The 23,168-nt window shown below is 43.2% G+C and overlaps 1 protein-coding gene across 4 annotated transcripts in view; it reads left to right on the top strand.

Annotated features, from left to right (window-relative positions):
- The first annotated feature begins 1,037 nt into the window (after positions 1–1,037).
- Positions 1,038–23,168, top strand: part of SPECC1 (sperm antigen with calponin homology and coiled-coil domains 1) — an 86,021-nt gene continuing 63,890 nt past the window's right edge. For 2 of the 4 annotated variants that reach the window (XM_041423183.1, XM_041423188.1), the window contains exons 1-3: positions 20,199–20,266; positions 20,730–20,906; positions 22,864–22,999. In XM_041423183.1, coding sequence (XP_041279117.1) covers positions 20,760–20,906; positions 22,864–22,999 — 283 coding nt within the window. In that variant the 5' untranslated portion in view covers positions 20,199–20,266; positions 20,730–20,759. Of the gene's footprint in view, positions 1,137–11,331; positions 11,427–20,198; positions 20,267–20,729; positions 20,907–22,863; positions 23,000–23,168 lie in introns of those variants that run through there. The other 2 variants (XM_041423186.1, XM_041423185.1) reach the window with 2 other exon arrangements.

Below are 23,168 nucleotides of genomic sequence, written 5' to 3'. Positions count from 1 at the left end.
CTCCGCGGCGGGGGCGCACGGGAGTTGTAGTTCCGCAGCGGGGAGAAGCCGGCTGCGCACCCCCGCATTTTGACTACACCTCCCAGTCTGCCCCGCGCTGACGCCTCCGGGAAGAACTACCACTCCCGGCACGTTCTGCGCCGCGGGGATTGGCCGTCCCGGGCAGCCAGGGGACTACATTACCCGGAGTGCCGCACAGCGGCCCCCTGGTGGCCGGTGCGGCCGGTGCAGGTGAGGTGAGAGCTCCGGCTGCGGAGCATCCCCGAGCGCGGCGGCGGCTGCAGGTAAGCCCGGGGAGGTGAGGGCAGCGCGGGGGCCCCGGCTGGCCTGGGCTGGGGAGAACCGGCAGCCTCGCGCCGGGCATCCCCGTGCTGGGGGAGCGCTGAGGTGCCGCAGTGCGGGACCCAGTCCCTGTGCCCTGGCTGAGGTGCGGGGAGCCGGTGAGGTGTCGCGGTGTCGCCGCCGTGTCCCCGCATCCTCCCCGCCGCTGACTCCGGCCCCGCGCCGGTGCCTGAGGGCAACAGGTCCCGTACGGGGCGGGCGCCGCTCGTGCCCGCAGCGTCCCGCCGGAGCTGAGCCGGGGCTCCGAGGGCAGCGGGGATCCCGCGGCCCCCGGGGGGCTCTGAGGGCAGCTGGGCTCCCGCGGCCCCCGGGGGGCTCTGAGGGCAGCGGGGCTCTGAGGGCAGCGGGGCTCTGAGGGCTCCCGCGGCCCCCGGGGGGCTCTGAGGGCAGCGGGGCTCTGAGGGCTCCCGCGGCCCCCGGGGAGCTCTGAGGGCAGCGGGGCTCTGAGGGCTCCCGCGGCCCCCGGGGGGCTCTGAGGGCTCCCGCGGAGCTCTCAGGGCTCCCGCAGCCTTTGGGGTGCCCGCGGCTCCGGCGGGGCTGCACGGCCCAGGGCACCCGAGCCTGGCAAAGGCGTCCCCCCGCTGTGCCACGGGCACGCCGGAGCACCGGGACATCCCCGGCTGCTCCCTGGGGACAGCTCGGTCCCCTCGCTGGCGTGGGGCAGCGGTGTTGCTTCAGGACATGTGTAGCTCAAAGGGGCTCTGAAAATATCCACAGTGTTCCGTCACAAAATGCGAACTGGTGAAATCATGCACGAACCTTAGCTCTGGGGAGCTGTTCTGTTTGGTGATAAGGTGAGAAATGTTGTTTTTCCTTTTGGTAAATAAGATGCATTAAAAAAAAAAAATCTGTATTTCCTGCTTGCGTTGCTTTTTCTTCACCTGTTTTATTGTCTTGTTCTTGTGGATTAGAACCAGTTTTCATCTTCATGAGTGACAATAGGTGTGCCTTAAAAATACCTTTCTTCTTATTTGATATTTTTTTTTATTTTAAGTTACCCATATGTTTTAAAATCTATGAGAAATAGTTGTCTTGGTCTCAATAGGATGCATGGAATTACTGTATTTCAGTAATTGAAAATTACTTTCAAAATTAGGTAAATGATGCATTAGTATGAAATCTTCCCGATACCCTGAAACACGACTTCTTAGATGTCCTAAAGTAATAAAATTTCTTTTCTATATTGGTCCTTTTTTTCTCTGTCCTGCTTATATCTCAGTGTAGGTAGGTTCAAATAACGATTTAAATGGACAATTTTATCGCTTCAAATACTTCATTAGACGAAGTTCCACAACTTTCCTCTAAATCCCGCTGCCCTCTACTGGCTGCACCAGCAGGGCCCACCTGCACGCTGCTATTCCCTGTTTCTTTTTTTTTTTTTTTTCGTCCTTGGGGTTTTTTAAATGATGGAATTTTTTGTTTGGGATTTTTGTTTGTTTGTTTGCGGGTATCCCCCCTCCCACTGGGGTTTTTTTAAGGTCAAATCTCATGAGAGAGCACGTGGTTAAAATCTACTACAGCAGGATCTTGACAAGGTAGGGGAGGTTGCTGGCAGGATGAGCTCCCTAAGGAACCCTCAACTTAAAGATGTCAATCTTTTTGAGCCAAAATCACCTTGCTGGGCTGATCTCGAAGTCACAGAGCAAAGCCTAATTTCCAAAGGCCTAAAGGGAAAACAACCATTTCTGTTGGATGGGGAATTTCAGCACTGAGAGTTTATATGTATAGTTGAAATACTGCTTTGGCTTTCCTCCCCCTTTCCCTGAGTTTTGGAGAAAATGCTGGGTTACTATTTGTTTGTAAATAAAATATTTAAGCAAGAATTTTGTAAATATGATTCTATAAAATATACTTATTTATGGATATTAATGTGTAATTAGATGCTGTTTTCCCCTTAGATATTTAATAGTTTTCTCCTCTTCCCATTCCGTTCTACATACTGACAAATTCTGGTGCCTGAGTATTTGAATAATCTCATCTGCCTGAACAGATTTTTCGTGTGGGTGAAATCAGATGGAGGATTAAGGATTTGAGAGGGACTATGAGAGTTCAACATCTTTGATAAACAAGTTGTTTCATTTAAACTTTCAGCTGTTTCTTTTTTCCGAGCCTGTGAATCTCCATCACTGCAGAGTGATGGAGCACCCCACCCTCTTCCTTCTCTCTCACTGCTGTCCCTAAGCCACTCCTTTATCCTGGGGCTGTTCAGTCCAGTGCGAGATACCCATTAATTTATTTCAGGTTATTTTTAACCTTGCCTAGTCCCACGAAATGAAACATTCTGGATTCGGGTGAGTGTGACGGCAGCAGCGGGCGCAGATGATCCCGAGCTTTTGTGCTGCTCCGGGGAGCTCGGTGTCTGTTTCAGCAGAGGGCAGCACACGGTGACACCGAATAAATTGCGTTTCGCTTGACCTTTGCGGTGACTCAGTGACTCCCACGCTTCAGTCTTCTCCAGGCAGGGTAAATCTTGCAAATAATGGGGGGTTTGTCAGAAATCCTGGCTTTGCATGTCTTGGTTGTAGAGTTCCCAGGTTTTGAACAGACTCTAGCAGTGCTATTAAAAAATTAAAATAAGTTTTCACAGTCCTCAACTTTTATTTTGTCAAAATGCCAGTTCCAGAGTGCTTTCTGAAGTTATTCAGCTAGACAAGAAGTGACTGAAGGTGGAAATCAACAAGAATTAGTTCAAATCCATTCTTTTTCACTCATTCCTACCTGTGGGCACTTTTTTTTCCTTATCAGAACTGTCATGATGTAGGGGTGAATGAGAAGAAGAGGAGATAAATGAATGGGTATTTTAATGAAAAAAGGAAAAGCTTTTAATCACCACAAGCAGAAGAAAGTGGGGCTGCTTTGCAGGTGGTCACATGCTGATCTCACCTGTTGTGTACAAAGAGGTTTCCAGTGGCTGCAAAAGGGAGGGTGCTGGGACCTGCTGGGCTTTGCTTCCACCCTGTGGTATCCTCATCTATACATTACACTTCATCCTTACTTCTCATTGACCTTGGGAATGTAGTGTTTTGTTGGTTTTTTTTTTTTTTTTCTTTAAAAGACTTTAGGTTTGAAAGTGCATTGGAGAAGTGCTTTGTGAAATAGATCTAATTTCAGTGAAGGAAAGCTGCTTCAGCTTCTGTACTTTCCTTGGCTTATGAGTTTAGCAAATTTGGTTGAGAGCGCAGCTGTTTGGTTATTTTTTCTCCTAAGTAGCTTTCAGTGTTGGAGAATACTGTGTCACTACCATGGCAAACAGCTAAAGTGCTAAGAAAAAGGTTAGATTACATGTAGGTGGCTGGTATGTTGGAGTTCAAACTCAAAAGGTATCCTGACTCACTGATTTTCCAATTTTTTTTTTTTTTTTTGCTTTAAGTCAATATAAAATAGGCTGCAGAGAGAGATCTTGGACAAAAATCTCCTTTTAGGATCAGCAGACTTGTTCCTTGTGCCTGTGCTCTGTAACTCAGAGAAGGAACAGGATGTGGCTTTTCAAGATGAGTGTTTGATCCTGTCTGCTCTCCCTAACGTTTTAGATCTCAAAGTCTGCACCCCTTTTGAAAGTAAGCTGGTTTCTTTGTGTTTGTTCCACTTCAGCAAGGTACTCCTTCTCCTCTTCACAGTTTGCCCAATATTACACATATTTTTGTTTTCACCTATAAAATTTAAAACACATTTGTGTGGTCTAAAAAAAGTTTCAGCATCATCATCTCCCAGGGCTTTCAGCTGTTGCTATAGAAGCCTAAATTCTCTTTGAGAGACCTTTCCAATAGAAAGAAGTTGATACTGCAGGAAAGTTGTCATGGAAATATGCAGCAAAAAGAGAAAGGAGATCTCAGTTTGATGACTGTTGCACAGGCTTAGCCAGCCTGGTGAAGTGGCTCCCTATCTGGAGATCTGCTGCTGCAGATTCTCTGGGTTGTGTTCCAGTGGATTGAAAAGCTGTGGACTTAAACCTAAAGAAATAAATTATTTAACATTTGTATAACCTCTTCAACTCAGAGAGCTTTATCCAGATTTGAGTTTCCAGGTGATGGCAGACCAGGAGATTCCCAGCAGCCTGGCCCTAATGGGGGATGGAGCTGTGGCACAGCTATTTCTTATATTTCTGATAATGTCCACTCTGAAAGGATTTATTGAAGTACCACGATTGAAATAAGGCTTTCATAACCAATTTTTAAATTGACAAACTAAAAATAGCTTATTCTGCAAGCTTCAGTGCCATTCTAGATTTGAACAGGAGCCCTTTGTGTCCAGCTAAATGATGGGGTAAGCAGATCCCTCCCCATAAATTTCTTATACCATCACCAAGCCTGGTTGGCTCCCTGGTTTCAAGCTTTTTGTGCCTCTCTTACTAAAGCCTCCTGATATCTAATGAATGTGATTATGAGTGAGCTGCCTTTAAATATCTATTACCAGAGTCACCATGGTAACTGCTGTAAGAATTTCTTGCTGGTAAAAGGTTTCCAGCTCCCCGAGATACGACAGGGCAAAATGCTTAGGCTGTTGTTTTCACAGCTTGAATGAGATCAAAGAGGACAAACTAACATATTCCTGATTTTTGATAGCAGTGGATGGCAGTGCAGCTGGAAGGAATAAGATTTATTCTGGAGCCTGTCTTCAGATCAGGGAATAGAAGACAGTTCCACAGGCAGCCCAGGCTTTCCTTGGACAGCAGGCTCCTACAGGAATTGAAGCTGTCACTCCCTCTGGCTGAGCCAACACTTGGCCTTTCTTTCAACACTGTCAGCAAGTGAACTAATTAACCCTAATGAAGGATGTGAAATTGTGCTATTCCACCTGCCACAGGAGCAGGAAGAGTTGCTGAGTGATTCAGTGTGGAGTAGAAAGAATTGACCTGGCTTGTGTGTTCTCTCTTCATTTCATGGTGTTCTCAAACTGCTCCATTTTCCTCTTGGCCTTCAGCTGCTGTGTACCAGGGCAGTGGTGTTAGTTGGGTAATATTCAGAGTGACTTCCCTGCTATCCTCATTTCCAAATCTCCTCTTCTTTCACATCTGCTTTCTCTCCCGAGTTCCTGTTGTGTGCCAAATCAATCCCTTGCTCTGTAATGACAGTTGTTTCTATAGGCTTCCACATGACAGAGTCACTAATGTCCCTCATGCAAACTGTCACCTCAGGGGGTTGTTTTGCTTTCATTTATTTATTTAGTTATGGTAAACAGGTCACAAACTCCACAGGGCACTTCTTTTTCATGCAGTCTGTTCTCTTGCTTCATTGCCCTCCTACTATAGGATCTGCTGGAGATTTTAAATTATCACTTGCCTTTATAGGAACATGGAAAACTGAGCACCTATTCCTGCTGCTTTCCCACTTCATTGCCTGTGCCTCCTGCTTCTGGGCATTTAGGGCTTTTGGTAAGGGAGGCTTCTGCTCTGGTGTGAGCTGTTTGGTGTGCCTTTGCTGCACGAGAAAATGAGGAGCAGTTTGCATCCACTTTGTGTGGGGGGACAGCTGGCACAGCAGAGCCAGCACGAGTGGCACTGAGCACGTTTGACAGGAAGATTGTGCCTGCAGGATGAGCTCATGCTGGTGAAGTGTTGATATTTGTCCTTACCTGCCCCGTAGGCAACGTGAGCCACATGCCAAGGTCTTTTTTTGCTGAGTTTAAGTTTGCTTCTAATTAATTTTAGTTATAAGGTTTATTGAGTGCCAGATTTGCACCAAGGATTTAAAATCTGAAGTGATTATGATTGTCAGCTAAGAGATCCAAGGAAATAATTTCCTCAGGAGTCTTGAAAGCAGAACCTGGCTCTCAGAATGGAATTTGCCTGCATTATACCACAACTTGTTAATGGTTCTTCTGTAGCATTGTGGTTAATGCTGGGAGGGTCTCAGTGTTTGGGCACTTCAAATTTCAGCTGCTTGGTTCAATTTCTCAAGCCTGCTAAGCTGATTTAAAAGTTTAAGCAGTAGCAAACATATTTGTTCCTACAAGCTGTCTAGAAGAAAGGAGTTGTTGAACTTTAATTTAGATTCTCCCTTTTTTCTGAATTTGATTACATCATCAAAGCCAAATTTCTATGCTGTGCTTCTGTATAACAGCATGTCTGTCAAAACTGCTGATTTATAGGAGAGTTAAAATAGATGAGCACTGTAGACCCTTGATAATTTGTAATATTTATTCAGTAATTCAGGTGTTTTAATTTCCTGACCTGTAAAATAGATGAGTTATTAAGCTACTGCAATGATCAACCACTACTGATCGAGTGTCTGTAAAAGATGCAGAGAGGAAACACGAGGTGGGCACTCCAAGGCATTGCTGTGTGGGGAATCAAATCTTGCCAAGAGCCTTTTTTCTGCAATCCTGATCTACATTCGAGGGCTCGTTCCTCTCCTGGGACTTGAGCTCCTCGTGTTCCTGAGTTCCCTCTGTGGATTTGTCCTGGGTTGGTTCCCGCTGGGCTCCCCGTGGGTCGGGGGGGATCCCGCAGCTCCGCTCCCGTTCCGGCTGTCCGCACTTCCAGCCAGAATCCCTGGGAGACAAAGGCGATACCTCGGGTCTCTCATTTGCATCCCCCTGAATCGCACCGAGAAGCTCAAAGCAGTGGGACGCTGCTCCAGAATCCCGTCGGGGTTTTTAATTCCAAAACACACATATCCAGAGCTTCGTTTTGCTGTGCAGCTCTGCATTGTCAGTGATTTAATGGAATGGTTTTCTGTTCCGGGCTCCTTGGCGTTTCTAACCTGTTGGAATTCCTCTCCCGTTAGGTGATAAAATGCCAGCTCTTCCAGCGTGAGATCCCTCTGGGACAATAAGTAAAGGGAGCAAGTAGGTTGTGCAGGATTTTGCCGGGGTAGGTAGTAAAAACTTGCTGTGCTGCTTGAATATGGTAATTATCTATGAATTGTTAATGAGTGCCACATTATAACCTATATAGCAGAAAACTAACAGCTAGGAATAATAAAATAAAAAGTTACTCCCTTTCCCTTAAGCCTTTCTTGCTTTTAATTATTGAAAATTTTAAAAAAAATCAGTTGGTAAAAAAAGAACAGTGTAAGCCTTACCATCCTGTTTCAGGGAAGAGCACCCAGTATTGCCTTTTTTGCATGTTCAGAATTATCCACATTTTGAATAACAGGCTGACTGCAGGAAAGCTGTCCTTAGTTGTTGATGATGCCTAAGGAAGTAGAGATGTTTGAAAATTGCAAAGAATAATAAACTTTGCATAAATGTGTGCAAAAGTGATCAGTGATTTTTATTTTAAGTATATGAAATATGGTGAGTGTTTCTTTGCTACACAGATTTCCTTTCTCATTTTGCCTTTTTCTGTGGGTTGGCTTTTTTTTTTTTTTGTTAGATAAATGTGTGTTAACTCTTGAGTGTTCTACTCAGAAATTACAGAAATACTGAAAAATGCTGGCACATCTTACAGACTTACTTTTGAAACAGGCAGTTTCCTCATTCTATTTTTGACTGACTCAGTGGCTGTTCCCTTGGAAATTCTCAAGTTGTTGTCTGGTCTTCTGAAATTTTGGCAATAGGCACCAGAGGAAGTTGTTTTTCTTGTCTCCTATAGCACTCCATGTTCCATAAAACGTGCCTTTTACCACTCAATTTAAAATATTCTAGTCTCTTCCAGCAACAAACATTTTCCCCACTTGCAGGTCAAAGCTGGTAGCCACAGGCTGAGCCCCTCAGGTGTTGAGCAGGAACACAGAATTGTGAGTAGTCTCTTAAGAACAGGGAAGGAAAAATAAATCCCAGTTCTCCAAGCCAGCTCACACAGCTTGCTTGTGCTGGTGGAGCCTTTTGGCAGCAGTTGCAGGAGTTCCATCCACCCATTTGATCAGCAGCATCTTGTTGACTGAGCAGCAGTTGTTTTTGTCAAAATGGAAAGTGGTGCCCCATGATTCACTCTGCAAACGTCCAGCAGCAGCGTGAACTTCCTGACATCTGCACTGCAACTGAGAAAATAAAGAAGTTTGGATCAGTTATGTCCAAAAGGGAAAAAGCACAGAGCAAATGCTGTCCCAAAGCCATGGCCTGACTCCACTAATATCCACTGTCTGATGCAGGCTTGCCTTTGTAATTGCTTTTGGTTTTCCAACTCCAGACAGCAAAGTCCCAAGCCTTACAGCTGAATTAGAGACTTGCTTTAAAAAGACATTGTTATTGACATAATAGCCTTGTTTATGGAATTTCTCTCCTTTGTAATTATGATTGTTTCATGCACAAAAGCAGTTAAATATGGCATAAATATCTGTAAATGCAAAGATATTTTAAACCTTGTTCCTTGTGTAAGCTTTTTTCCACACTATGGATTTGCTTCTCAAATGAGCTGTGCCACCCAAAATTCTGCCCTTTGCCTGTTTCATTAAGTCCTCATCCATACTTGTTCTTGTAGAATCGGACCATTAATGCAGCAGAAAGCCTTTAAATTCCTCAAATGCAGTATTTTAAAGGTGTATTAATGGTGAGGTTTGATCTTATTCTCTCATACCTTGTAGGGAAGTTGTGGGAGCAAGTGCATTGAGCAGAATGCAGGCAATATGTTCAGTGTTATTTTGTCTGTCAACCGATTTTACCAGCTGGGTGAGAACCTGGCAGATACTTGAAAAAAGTTTATATTGCTACTTGAAATTGTTTTCTCACCCTGGCTGTGTGAAAGTAATTATGGTTAAGGCCCTGGCTTTCTTTCAGCCTGGCCAACTCATTTGAGCTGTTTGTTTCTGGGCTGTTTTTTCATTTAACAGAAAGGCAATTTATCAATTCAGAAAGTTTTATGCTGAATAACTCTTTGGTCTAAGTAAAGAGATCAGGTAATTATAGCCATAAAGGCTACCAGAAAACCTCTAAGTAAACAAATATACTGTCTGGTCTCCTTGGATTTGGGGAAATTCTCCACCACTATTCCAGGCTGTCTCCCCAAGCTGAAGTATGTAAATGTTGTGACTGCCTCCTTATAGCCAAGCATTTCATTTTTAGGTTTTGGTCAAGTTATATTTATCAAATGTATCCCAAAGATATTTTAGAGTGCAATACAGGAGCTCATGTTGCCTCCCCACTCCCTCATCTCACTTCTGTATTTCTCTTGGCTGGAGGATAGGAAAACCTATCAAGCTGCCAACACTGCTCTCCCTCTGAGCCCAAACAAACTCACCAGCTGTGGCAGAGGGGCAGAACACTGCTCTCCAAAAAGGGTTTGTTTTCTTCAGCCAAAGAATCTTCTCAGCAAGGTGTCTGCGCCTGATGTCCCTCTCACTGGTGAGCTCAGGGTCCGGGTACCTGCAGCTGTTTGCCCTGAGCTGGGGTTTTTGAGCTGCATCTGTTCAGTTGTGAAGGTGGCCCATGAGCAGAGGGGTGAGCTGCAGTCCCTCCCCTGGGAACCCAAGTGACCTCGTTGCCCCTGCCTGCATCACGTGTGGGGTCACTTCCTCAGGGAGGAGGAACTCTGCATTCAAATCAAGTATCTACAGCAACTTCCTCCTTATCTGAGCTGTGAATAATCTCAAGAACTCTGAATGTTCTGTAAAAATACAGAATGGCCAAGTTCTACCTGTGGTCACACAGCCTGATCTTGGGTATTCAAGAGACTGTCAAAATGGGCTGGATGGAAGGGTTGGTACATTGTGGATGTTGGCAAAGCTGGAATAGCACCTGACTGAATTTAGGGACTTAGAACTAATGTCTGCTTGAGACCTGCCAAACACAGAGCTTTATCCTGTGCCAAATAAGTCATGGTGTGCTCTTTTGTCTTGTTCTGGCATTTTAAGATAAGGCAAGAGCTCGTTACTCTTAAGAATATCAGAAAGTTGGATCCCAAATCCCTAATCTTCAGAGGAGATTTGGCTTGGACTCAATCTGTTTTTAAGGTTTGGTTACTCTATGATAACAGTAGTGGTGCCAACACTGAGCTAAAACATCAATTTACTCTTGGTATAACATCAGCTTCCTTCAGGCCCCTTTTGCACCTCGAGTAAGGAGGGTGCAGTAAGGTTGGACTATTCAGATCCATCAACATCTACTAGAAACATCTACTGTAGTATCAACATTACTTAAATACCAGGTTCACACTGTTGAGAGAGAATTCCTGATCTGTAGGAATTCTTTGGTCAGGGAGACCAGAGGGTGGTCAGACCTTCTCTAGACAGAATTGGACAAAACCCCCTGTTTTAAACATGCTAGTTTTCTGTTTGAAATTTGGATTTGATGTCTTTTCATCCCCTCTGTCTCCTTCAACTTGATAGTATCTCTGCTTGCTTTAACTCTGTTAAGACCTCTGGCCTTTTTCTTCCTGTTTTCAGTCTTGAAATTCTTTTCAAAAATCTTAAGGAAGAGGTTAACGTTCTCAAGCACTTGCTTGCTCTTGCCCTTTATTTGCTCTTTTCTAAATAAAGAACAGATTGACCCTTCTTGGGCAGCTCGAGTCACTCAGGACTGATTCTGGTTAGTTTTGTAAAAGCTTCTGTCTTAGTGCACCTTCCTTCCCTACACCCACTTTTCCACTTCGTTGAAGCAATGATGAAGGCAAGGGAAATTGCATGAGGTGTCCTGGCTGTGATTGCTGGCACTCTGGGGGATGTATTATTGTGGAATAGAAAAGCTTCTGAAAGCTGCTTCTGTGTTTTCCTCTGAAAATGCCTTTTTCTATGGCACCTCCTTGCCCTTTCTCTGTGGTTTGTGCTGCATGTTTTTGCTTAATTGGATCATCCAGACCAGTTTGTGGTTTATGCTCTGCCCAGTGTCCAGTCCTGCAGTTGGGGACGATGGGACCCTGCAAGAAACTCTTCGTCTGCTTTAAGCATTGAAGCATCTCGTTGCTTTGGACCTAGGCTACAAATTGCTTTCTTGCATGAATCCTCCTTGCTTTGATGAAAATATAATATTTGTCATTCCCCTGAGTAAGCGAGTGCCTGTGTGTGTGCTGAACGCCGAGGCGCCGGTGGAGCCAGCTCGCTTCCGTGTGTGAATCATTTCTCAAGCAGCTCTCTGTGTCTCTCTGCAATGTGGTTTTCCTCTCAGGGAAGCACTCAAGCCCTAAATTTTCAGTCTGGTTTGCACATGCTGTCAGAAGCTAGTGGGAGACACTTTTCTTTTTAACGCAGAAAAGAGGACAAGCTTTTACTGTAAGTATTTTATTATCTTTTATTTCTTTTATGATGAGAACTGTATTATCTCTAGAAGGATTCTTGGGCCAGTAATGTATTTGTAGAGTGAATGAACATGCTTTGCTCAACAACACTTTTTTCATAGTATCTCAATGTAAAACTAAATTGAATTAATCAAAAATAGGATAAATACGGCTGTGTTAGCTGAAAACGGGCTGGGGGTGGTCTAAAAGCCATTACAACCACAGAAAAAAATCCCCCTGTGAGAGCTGGCTACTGTTGCTGCTGCTCAGCTACATTGATTTAGTGACAGAAGGGGTGAAGCTGTTTCTGTTCCTGCTTTTTCCTCTGGCAATTTACGGTTGTTCCCCGACAGTGAACCGAAGCAGGAGCACGAGCAGAGTTTGCTCTGCTGCTGCGTGTGCTCACAGTCCAGTGAAGGAAGGGCAGAAGGGAACGGGCTGCTGAGCCAGGAGCTTTGGCAGCTCATGCCCGTGGGAGCAGGAGAGCACTGGGGGCACTCCAGCAGGTACCTCTTCCAGCCAGGGCTGGTCAGGTTCTCAGCAGGACCCTTTCATTACAACACCTTGACTGTTGTCTTTAAAATTGTACTGGGGATGAAGATTGGTCATAGAGACAATTGTAATAATAACAGCATTTATAGAGCAGGTAATATGGCAAAGTTGGAGAGATGTTAATTAAGCCCTGTGTGTGTAGCAGTGAAGGATTAGTGGTAGAACTGGTTGGAAAACAGGGATTCTCTACCTTTTTCTCTTCTGTACAGTTCTAGAAATCCCCTACTGATCCTTTCTGGTTTGCATGTTTCTTTCTAAATTCAAGTGTTCTTTGCCGCTGTAACCTTGGCAGGAGAGGGGATACCTGATTTACTCAGTGTTTTTTCTGCACAATTTCTGTAACTACCACAGAAATTCCTCACCCTAACATGCACATGGGTGTGCTACCCCTTCCATTTCTTGTGCAGTTCTACATTTAATTTAATTCAATTTCACTGTGTAGCCCTCCAAGGTGGGTCATTCAGCCCACCAGCGGCCCCCAGTCACAGCTGCAAACTGTTGCTTAGGTCTGTTGTGTTCCTGTTGGTTATGAATATTTTTAAAATGCAGAAGTCCTCTGGTTTCTCCTGCAGCTTTGGAGTTACGTCCTCATCTTTGCAAAGAGCCCTTTCTGTCAGAAGTTCATGCTGTCTCTCATAAACGCTCAGAAGTTCCCAGTTTATGAACTTCAAGTGAGCTATTTTGCTCTTTAATGGGAGATAAATATCTCCTTAAGGGATAGCTTCCAGATCTCAATTATTTCTCTGCACTGTGATGGATGGAAAACGGGAGTCAGGGAAACATCCCAGCGTGTGGCAATCTGAGAGGCTGCTCGCTTGCGTGCTGCGTGACAGATGTTGATTTATCTAATTTTTGCTTTTTTTTTCCTGTGGGGTTCCTCTCCAAGGCAAACGAATGAGTCCATCTTCATAAATATCCTATTTAGCAAGCAATTATTATCCCATTTTTACAAATGGAAAAACTAAGGCATGGGAAGATTGCATGGCTGAGGGGGTATGATGATTCTGTGCTGAAGCTGAGGGTGGAATCAAGTGGAATTCCATGGAATGCATTGCCTTTGGTATCATCCTTCTGTGCTCTGAGGGACAGGGGAGCTGCCACTCTCTGTACCAGGCAGGATGACCATGTAGCCACATGCTGTGCATCTCTGCTGTTCCAAAAAAAACATTATTGTTCCTTTTCTTTCTTGTAGTTGTGTCTACCCTCTATGCTACAGAAAAACGTAATGGCAGGTAATTATCAGGCAAACCACTTGTAATTATTCTTAATTTCTTCAGCAATTATATAGCTCTTGCTCTATCTGAAATGAAACCTTCTTCTCTTCCTTCTTGTGGGTTGGCAAAACATGAAGTGGCCGAATGTGTCACTTGTTTTGTGCTGTATTCACTGGGACAGTAGTTCAAAGAACGTGGATTAATGAGCAATAGCTGCCCTGAAATGTCTCTAAAACATTTTTGTTCTCAACCTGAATGTACTGAACATGAATTAAACCCATCTATTCAGGACAGAGTCATATTGGGGAAAGCCCAGAGTGACCTAATTCTTCACGATTATAACATGGTTGTAACTTCAAAAAGGGAGTTTGGAGTCAATGCATCATTTTTAGCCTTCCTGAATCCTCCTGTGCATCCTTCAGTAACATGATGTTTGTGATTCAGAATTGCCACATCATGTAGAAAATTACAGCTGGGTTGGGGTTTTTGTGTTTGTCCTCTCACTTGTAAGATCAGGGGTCATAAGGAGGTAGCAGCATTTCTCTTCTGACCTCTGTAATGGTGACTGGTTAGATAATCAGTGTGAGGAAGGAGGAGGAGATGGAGAATCCATGTACAAACAGCAATTCAAATACAGGACAAGCATGTTCCCAGACATCACCCAGCACAGCTTTGGCTCAGCTCTCCAGCATCAGTGACTGTGCTGGATGACAGCAATGATATCTGTGTTTTCCTGTCTCATAAATGGCCAGCAGCATGGAACAAGGACAAGGGAAATGCAGCTGAACCAATTCCTTATCCATGTGCACACATGAGGATTTTATTGTGATTTCTGCATTTTTTTCATGTGATCTAATGATGAGTGAAAGGCTGACAAATCCAAAACTCCAGGGAGAGCTTCTGTGGAGGAGGGTGGGCAGGAGGTTTTGCAGTGCTCTCCATGCCTGTAAAAGTCATCAATGACTCTAATGGTTGCTGTGGGAAGAGGATTTTATTTTGAGTGGTGCTGAGACATGGAGTTTTGCAGTTGCTGGCCTGGTCTCTGGCAGCCTTTTTGGGATGGTTTTGGAGGCTGACTTGATGGCTGGAAACCTGTCACGTGTGGCTGCCTGGACCTGTCCTTGCCTGGGCCATCTCTGATCCTTGGAACCCTTCAGTACATTTGTGTGCTACTTAATAAATACCAATTGTAAGGAATCCTTGAAAACACATGAAGGAAATAAGCAAGAAAAGCCTTAACATAAAAATGTGAGCTGCTCACTTACCACTGTAACCACAGATAAACTTTGTCTTTGGGAAGTCAAGGGAGTTTCCATTATCTGTTTGCATCTGACACCATGGGGGGAAGGAGAGGAGCTGGCTGTGCAATAGTTGCTTATAGAGGAGAGGTAGAGCTGTATCCCCTGGAAAGAAAATTCTCATCTGATGCCATACTGAAAGTGCTCTTTTGATGTTGAAGAGTTCTACAGAAGAATCATTAAAACAAAAATGCAAAGCAAGCTTCAGCCCAAAAGAGCGACTGAATGAGTGACCTTGGGAAGGTCTGTATCATTTCTGTCTAGTTCTGTGTCTAAAATTTAACAGCATTTTTAACTCCTTGCAAGATCACTTTGATTCTACAGCTCCCTAGCTGTTTTATTATAGTACCATTTTCTTCACTATTTAAATGTGAAAAATAATAATAGCACTAAACCCATCTTTCTTGAGGCATGACTAAAACCAGCAGAATCTGCCCTGCTGTCTGGACATGAAAATTTCCAAGTGATGTCTTGTCTCCTGGTCCTCTACCAGCAAACCACGAAAATTCAGCTGCAAATGAGATTGGAAAGTGTCTGCTGGGGTAGACCAGAGGAAACTGAAGTGTCTGGGGTCGGGTTTATAATTGATTCTTTTTGGACAGCAAAAGCAAGAGGAGCCTTGGAGATGAGGTTTTGGGAAATGGGTATTTTTTTAATCTGCGTTGTGTTTGAGTGGAAGCAGGTGATCTGGCTTGGTTGGTTTTTTTTGTGGGCTTTTTCATCCTATTCTAATTAAAGCTAAGCTTTGTACCAGCAAGAATCCAGTGAGTGACTGCTTGGGGGAGTGGTGGAGGAAGGTTGCACTGAGAGCCTCAAATACACCAAACCCAAGGTAATAGGAATTAAAGCAAAGAGAGAATGGATAGATACAGAAATTCTACTGAGATAACAGGAGCAGATGCCTGAGGAAAGCTCTTAAAGGTGACCAAAAGATTAATACTTTGTTTTTATTTTTTAGCCTGATCTTATTTCCAAATTGATTTTTCTCTCTGCCATCTATCTCCACATTACCAATTACTGTATTTGGACTATCAGCTTCCCTGGTTTGATTCCTAATATCAGTTAAGAAATCAAGATGAGTCATATGGAAGCATCTGTCAAGCCTAAAAATTGTTGTTTAAAGTTAATTGATGTGAAAGGCAGAAAAGAATTCTATTTTAGCCCAGCTGTCTATCCTGCCATACAGCTTCCTACGTGCCACTAGAAAATGCTTTACAGTTTACTGAACTTGTTAGATATTTCTATGTTCCACTTGATAGTTTGTCTGAAAATAGCAGAAGTTGATTAGAAGGAAAATAGTAGAAGCATGATGCAGATTTTACACAAAAAAAAAGAAAAAAAAGAAAGAAAATCGTGCTTTGAATTCATGAGTGTGTGTAACAAAGCTCCTGGAATAGTCTGACCTTTGGATGTAACGAAAAGTAACTGAATTACAGGAAAATGGCACTGGAGATGTGGGGTTTGACCCACCAAAGTCACACCTGTGTCCTTTGAGGGCCTTAGCTGCAGAGCTGGGACTTTGGCCTCATCCTTCAGGACTGCTGGGCATTCCCAGCTCCTGGTGAAGCTGCCATCTGGCACATTTCTCTCCAGATTCAGTAATGAGTTTTCGTAATTCTTTACTTCATTTCTTTTCCCAAAGCATCTTGTGCATGACTCTGCTTTAATTTGAGTGTCCTGCTGAGTCCTGACACACAGACATGTGCACCAAAACTTAAATTGTATAACAATTATATGTGGGGTACAGATGCTTTCCATCCCCCAGCAGGGATTTTCCTGTGTAATTTCTTTTCTGCAGATATCCTAATAATTTTTATTTATTTAATAGTGCAACTCCTAGGTTTCTTGACTGTGAAATAATATTGCTCATCATTGCTCAAATCAACCTATCTATTCTTTTTAGTTCTTCAGAATAAAATAGCCTTTCATAGTCAGCAGAATGTGTGTCCTAGAAGTTTGTTCCACAGAACTGGTGAATTCCTCTTTTGATCCACAGCTGAGTCTAAAGATCCTGAATTCCTGGTGTTGTTTCTGCTGATGCTGACTGCCTGTGAGTTAGGATAAATTCTTAATCCAGTTTTTCTAGCCATAAAACGGGAATCATTTTTAAAATGATATTATAATTATAAAAATCATTGTAGGCTGATTCTAAAGACTTATATTAATAAATGCATGTGGACTGACTAATAAAGAAATGTCTGGGTTCTCAGCCTTTAATAAAACAGTAAAATTTCAAGTAAAATGGACTGCAGAACTTCTGCCAACTGCCAAAGTAATCCTCATCAACATTTCCAAATAGCTTTTAAAAACACCAGTAAGAAAGGATGAACTGTATAGCATGGCCTGAATTCTGAGAGGCTGATGCCTGCAGGGAATTCTGAGGATTACTGAGAGGAGGAGCTCTGTCAGGACCAGCTTTACATTTTTGGTAAACCTGATTATCCTTTGCAGTACCTGTTTCAGAGGAGGGGTGTATTCAGACACCACTTTTGGGTGTAAAAGATGTTTTTAAAATCCAGCCCCAAACCCCTGCAGTCTGGAAGTGCCTGGCAATAGAAGCAATTTTGCTGAAGTTACATCTTGCTGAGTCCTCATTTATTTCAGCATGGGGTTGCTTCCTCGTTTGCAGAGTCCAGCTCCAAGCAGGGCATGCTGCAGGGATTTAGTCTGGCCAGCTGAGTGCCCTGCTCTGGCTGATGCCAAAGAAGGACTTTGAATTTCAGGATGGCAGTAATTGTGTCTGCTTCCTTCCTAAGGAAAATTCCCTGTGAATTGTACAAAAATGAAAAATAAAACCACAGAGCTCCAGGCATTGCTTAAAGCAAGTAATTTTCCCATGAGAATCAGCTCTCATCTGAAATTTATTGACACAGAATGAGTACAAAACGTGTGATTTTTTTGTCCCTGTGTTTGCAGGAACAGCTTGGTTGTGTCTCTTGTGGAAAGAAGCTTCTCTTTCAAGTCTCCCTGGGGGTAACCTAGGGATCAAATCAATCTCTGGGTTCCTTGTGGAAGGCTGATATTTAGTGAAAATACAGCAGAGTTACTTCTAAGACACAAGTAGATAAGAGCTGGATTTGATGTTTTTAATAAATGTGCTGATTCTGCACCAGGATAAGAGAAACCTCCTTGCCAGTGTTGGGTGTCCTGATTGCTGCCTGGCTGCAGACACTTGGGCTAGCTGAGTTAATAATATTTGGGTTCACTGCTACCACGAGCTCCTTCCATGAGCAATTTCATGATGCTGAACTCCAGGGTTTTCCATTGTCCCCACTGCTCACATCTTCCATGGAGCTTTTTTTGTTTTGCTTATTTCATTGTAATGCAATAAATTGCATTTGGAGGAGGGGGAAAGGTGATGGTGACTCTGGGAATGGATTTTCTGCTCTCATCAAAGAACAGCAGGGCCTTTTTTTTTTTTCCACTTTTTTTTAAGTACCTTTATTTTGCACTACTGAAGCAGTACTTCTAATAACTCAAATATGTGTCACCTACTTAGGAATGAAAGCAGCTTAGGATGTGTGCAACCTGCCTTGATGCTTTGAAGTACATATAAGGCTTGTGGAAAGTCCTGGAATCCCACTTCAGAGATGGAAATCTTTATCTCCAAGGCAAATTCAGGTTAGGCAAATACCTGAGAAGTCTTAATTCCATCTTTTACAAATGCCAGTTCTCCTATAAATACGTGGAAAACTAATAATAAACACTAATAAATCCAGGTATTTCTTCTCAATTTTAGTTTCATCTGCTTGGTGCAGTAAAATTTTATTGAATCCGCATGGCAAATAATTCAGCTCTCTTTACATGAAGAAGCCAGTTTGCCTCAGGCTACTGGCTGGATTTCTTGAGTTGTGGTTTGGGGTTTTTTTTCTTTAAGTACCTCTTCCTTTTACTCCTAACATCATGGTCTAATGAGCATATCACTCCACTGCAACTTGAAAATGTCATGGATGACTCAAAATTAAATTCCTTTGGATATCAAGAAAGCATCTGTAGAGCTTAAGGCAGGAAAATATGAGGTACAGTTATGAAGAAAACCAGAGGATATAATAAAGCAGTGTATGTGCAACCACTGGATCTGCAAAAAAACAAAATCTGCATAATTTGGAGATCTAATCAGCAAGAGAGCTTGCATGTGTAGTTGCCTGTTCACCCATATAAATACAGTGAATGTTAAAAGCCCATTAAAAGGATTAAGAGCCTGTTAAAAGATAGGTTTTTAAATATTGTAAGCACCAAAGCTTGCTAAGGTGGATCATGAGCTGTAGGAATGCTAAGTAATATCATCTATTGTAATATAGTTTACATATCTGTCAGGGCTTTAAAACAGTGATCAGCATAATCATCACCAAAGGCTCTTAATGAGATCAGTGGATGGCTCCTCACTGGATGTGTTAAGAATTTTAATGGGGTAATGCCTATACTTAGTAACAACTACTAACTTTTAATTCCTTTATTTAGGAGCTGATAGGGAACTGCTGTGGAGAGAGCAGACAGCCCCCCCTGCAAGAGGCACCAAGGACAAATAGAGGGAATGTCACTTGCTGGCTTTGTTCTCTGTGGAACAGCAGCTGAGCACTTGACATTGCCTTCACCTCCGTGCAGAAGCACTCCCTGCACAGACTGAGGTGGCACCTGCAAGGGGCTGTCACTGTCAAACCCACCTTGGCCCCAGACAGAGCTGTGTCCTGGCAGTTCAGTGAATGCTCTCGTTCATGAATGTGAAATCAGCTACAAAGCAAATTATGAGATGTAAAATGTGACCAGAGCCCCTCCTGACTCAGGCAGGAATAAATTGCTTCAGTGTCTCTGTCAAAGTGTTGCTGTCCAAGCTCACTTGTCCTCTGGGCACATTGCCAGGCACTGGGCACTCTGTGGGTGAGGGAATTGCCTAAACTTTGAAGATGAAGAAAAACAAATGACAAATTCTTCATTTAGCTGATAGTTACACATGTAAAGAAATTCAGAGATTTATTAGTGAATTTTCAGCATTCCATCCTGTGCCTGTGGATATTCTGGTTACCTGTTCAACAGACAAGTTACCCTCTGCCTACACAAGGCTGAGCCACAGCTACCTCCTGTATCTATTTTGGAAAATGAAGAAAAATATTCTTCATATGAAGTGGGGGAGGACAGGAGATATCAGACCTCCTCACCTCCCTCACATTCCCAGTCCAGCAGGCTGGTGAGACTTGGAAAAAATATTCAAATAATTCTTTTATTGTGCTAATGGTGTGGATTGGGCAATGGCTGGTGAAAATGTATGGGTTTAGATCTCCAGGAGTGGAGGGAGCTGTTTAACTGGCAGCTGTCAGCCTGCTGAGGGAAACAGGCTGGTTGTTCCTGCTGGCAGCTGAAATGTCTTCAGCTACGTCCAGAAAAAGGAAATCACGTCTGTTTGCTGGTTCCTGGCAGGATTTCTCTCTTGCATAAGCTTTTCTCTGAGGAATAGTGGATCTGGATATTGGTTTGCAAGACAGTTGATTTTGAATTTTTTTTTTTACTATGTTTTGTGGTTGCTGGTTCCTGGCAGGATTTCTCTCTTGCATAAGCTTTTCTCTGAGGAATAGTGGATCTGGATATTGGTTTGCAAGACAGTTGATTTTGTTTTTTTTTTTTTTTTTACTATGTTTTGTGAGTCTTGGTATTGTGGAACATCTTTTTATCACTTGTGGCAACATCAACTGCTGGTCCTCTAGAAGACTCTGATAAGTTAAAGATATATTTTCCACCCATCTGAGGAAACTTGCTTCTCATGTGACTTTCTAAAAGTGAGTGTTATTTCAGTGGAAGATGCTGGATCTAATGGTAAAATAAGTAATTTTTCTTTTATCTCAAAGTTGCTTTAAATTGCTGTGGGCTTCAATGTTCTCAGTTACTCTTTCATTGTGCTTCAGTATTCACAGGTGTTCTGCTGTGCCTGAGAGAGGTTTTGGGACTTAAACCATCCCCAAAAAAGTTAATGTTCTTTCTGTTGTTGGTATGAAAAGTGGCTGTGGCCTTCTCTGAAGTTTTCTCTGGGCTCAGTGTTGTTTGTGAGAGAGAGGATCAAGTTTAGCATGGCCTTTTCAGCCCTTTAAACTCATGCCAGATCTCTCCTGCCTTTCTGTTTAGCATGGCCTTTTCAGCCCTTTAAACTCATGCCAGATATCTGTCTTGCCTTTCAGGTCACATAAAGTTAAGTTATATTTTTGTATGAGTGCATAAACACATATAAACTTTTTTTTTTTTTAGAGTCTGTAGACTGAATTACTTGGGAAGAAAATGAAGAGTAGTGCCAGGCCTTGGAGTGCAATAGCAAAGCAAGGGAGCCATGGGGTTGACAGAGGAAAACCTCTTTCCACCACCTCCACAGGAATGAAGACATCCAAATCCTCCACTTCCCTTGCCTTTGAATCCCGGCTCAGCAAGGTACTAATCCTTGGAGACTGTTCAAGCATTCCAGTCCTGTTCCAGGTTAAAGCTTTGTTTAGTCCTCAAACTACTGCATCCACTGTATTAAGTGTAGGGAGATTTATGTTTTGTTGTCTATTAGATTAATACACATTTCTCAAAGTATTTTGCATGTACTGAGTCTGTACACTGTGTGTGAGGGAATTGCCTAAACTTTGAAGATGGAGGAAAACAAATGGCAAATTCTTAGTTCAGCTGATAGTTACACATGTAAAGAAATTCAAAGAGATTTATTAATGAATTTCCAGCATGCCTAAAAACCTGTGCCTCTCCCTTCAAGGCAAAATATCTTAACAGAAGACATTGCAATATAACAAATGCATTTTATGAATCCTATTTTTTTTATACAGATATATTTTAAAAATAACACAAAATTCTATCCAAGTAATGTTTTTAAGAAAATGGAGTAATACACCTGAAATGCTGCTGCATCTGCACCCTTGCAGCCAGCAAACAGAAATAACCTGGCCATCCAAATCCAGACCAAGGTTGTAACTTTCCCATAATAAAGTTTAATGAACAGTACATAGCAGGGTACAGTATTTAGATCTCCTCTTGATTAAAACGTCATTAATTGTCACAATTTTTCAAGGAAAGTATTAATTTATTGACTTTTCTGTGCAGACTCCTAGATGCACTTACCAATAGGGTATTTCAGTGCTCCAGGCAGGTTGTGCTGTGTGGTTGAAGCAGCATCTCTGAAGGAATGCTACTGAGGACACTAATCAGGAAAATCTGATGTGACTGATTTGTTAAATTTAGTGTTAATTGTGGAGAGATTTCTTCCTAATGACAGCTAATGCCTTCAAATTGTCACCCAGCTGCAAATGCAAAATCATCAAAGTGGCTTCCTTGAAGAAAGGGAGTAGAAAGAGAGTAAAGTTGCTGCTATAGGAAAGAACACATTGAAGAAATTACTTCAGAGAGACTGCAGAACTCTCTGAAGGTCAGAAAGTCAGGTTGTTCCATTCTCCTCCTAAGAGTGAGCTGACAAAACCTCTGCCAGAAGGAAAAAGTTCGTTGTTTGGTATCCTGGAGCACCATCAACACTTCAGCTGTTGAAACTTATGGGCTCACAGGGTCCAGGAAACCACAGACTCTGAGTCAGGGGAGGAGATGAAAGGGAGAAGGAATTAGAGTTGAAAGATTTCATTTTGCTTAAATGTTTCACATTCAGGAACTACTAAATAGGGGCAGTGCTTGTTGTGTGCTCTCTTTTCTCTTAACCCAGCCGTGGTGTTCAGCCTGTGCTTCAGGGACCCCCTGGTGGCCCTGGACAACTTCAAAGGAAGTGGAGTTTCATTTGAGAAAACACTTTAGGTGCCCACAAACTTAAAAGTACAGGAAAACTACTGCTCCAGGGAGACTCTCCAAAGCTTTGGTCTTAAAATACTTAAACTATTTTTCCTGAAATTAATTAGAGACTGTTACTAGAGGCACACAAATGGAAAATCAGCTGACCAAAGTTCTGAGATAAACTGTAACTTCTGCTTGCTGAAGCAAGATAATTTCAGTGTTTCTCTTTGAATCTTACCTTGTGTTTGTGTTCCATGGGTTTCTTGAGCAGGCACTTAGAGTAGACTTGTGTCACCAGAGATTCCTTCCCAAAAAGTTGCCAGAGTGCCAGTAGACCATCCTGTAAACTGTTTTCTCCTTGCCTTTCAATTATTTGCCTTTTTGAGCAGTGTTTCCTATTTTCATTCTTCATTGTTGGAACAGTGCTTTATCCCTTAACCCACTTCACAAAAACTTAGAATGGAACACAAATACATTAATTAGGTACTCCAGTTATCAAGGCAATATTCCCATGGGGTTACTTTATGGAATGTTAATTGTTTTCCCAAAGAATCTTGCATTTTGAACTAACTGATGGGAATATTCAGGGTCCTGACCTGTTCCCCCCTCTATGTCACAGCTGAAGAGGGCGAGCAGCGAGGACATGCTCACCAAACCTGGGCCAGCAGCAGCGTCAGGAGTCTCCAGGCTGAAGAAGACAATCACAGCAGGAGCCATTTCAGAGCTTGCTGAGAGTCGGCTGAAGCCCAGCACAGGTAGGCACAAAGATGCCGTGAGCCGTGCTCCGAGTGTCACTCGCTTTGCCAAGGTGCCAGCAGTGTCCCCTGTCCCCCTTGCAGCACAGCCGTGTGGCAGTCACAGGACGCTGTGCCTCGCATCCCGCACCCCACGAGCCAGGGACGCGCTGGGCGGTTTTAGGAGCCG

Source organism: Onychostruthus taczanowskii, unplaced genomic scaffold (assembly GCF_017590055.1).
Source record: "Onychostruthus taczanowskii isolate IOZ18803 unplaced genomic scaffold, ASM1759005v1 scaffold75, whole genome shotgun sequence".
Lineage (NCBI taxonomy): Eukaryota > Metazoa > Chordata > Aves > Passeriformes > Passeridae > Onychostruthus > Onychostruthus taczanowskii.
Note: the sequence above shows the minus strand (reverse complement) of the source record. Positions and strands in the feature narration are given on the sequence as shown.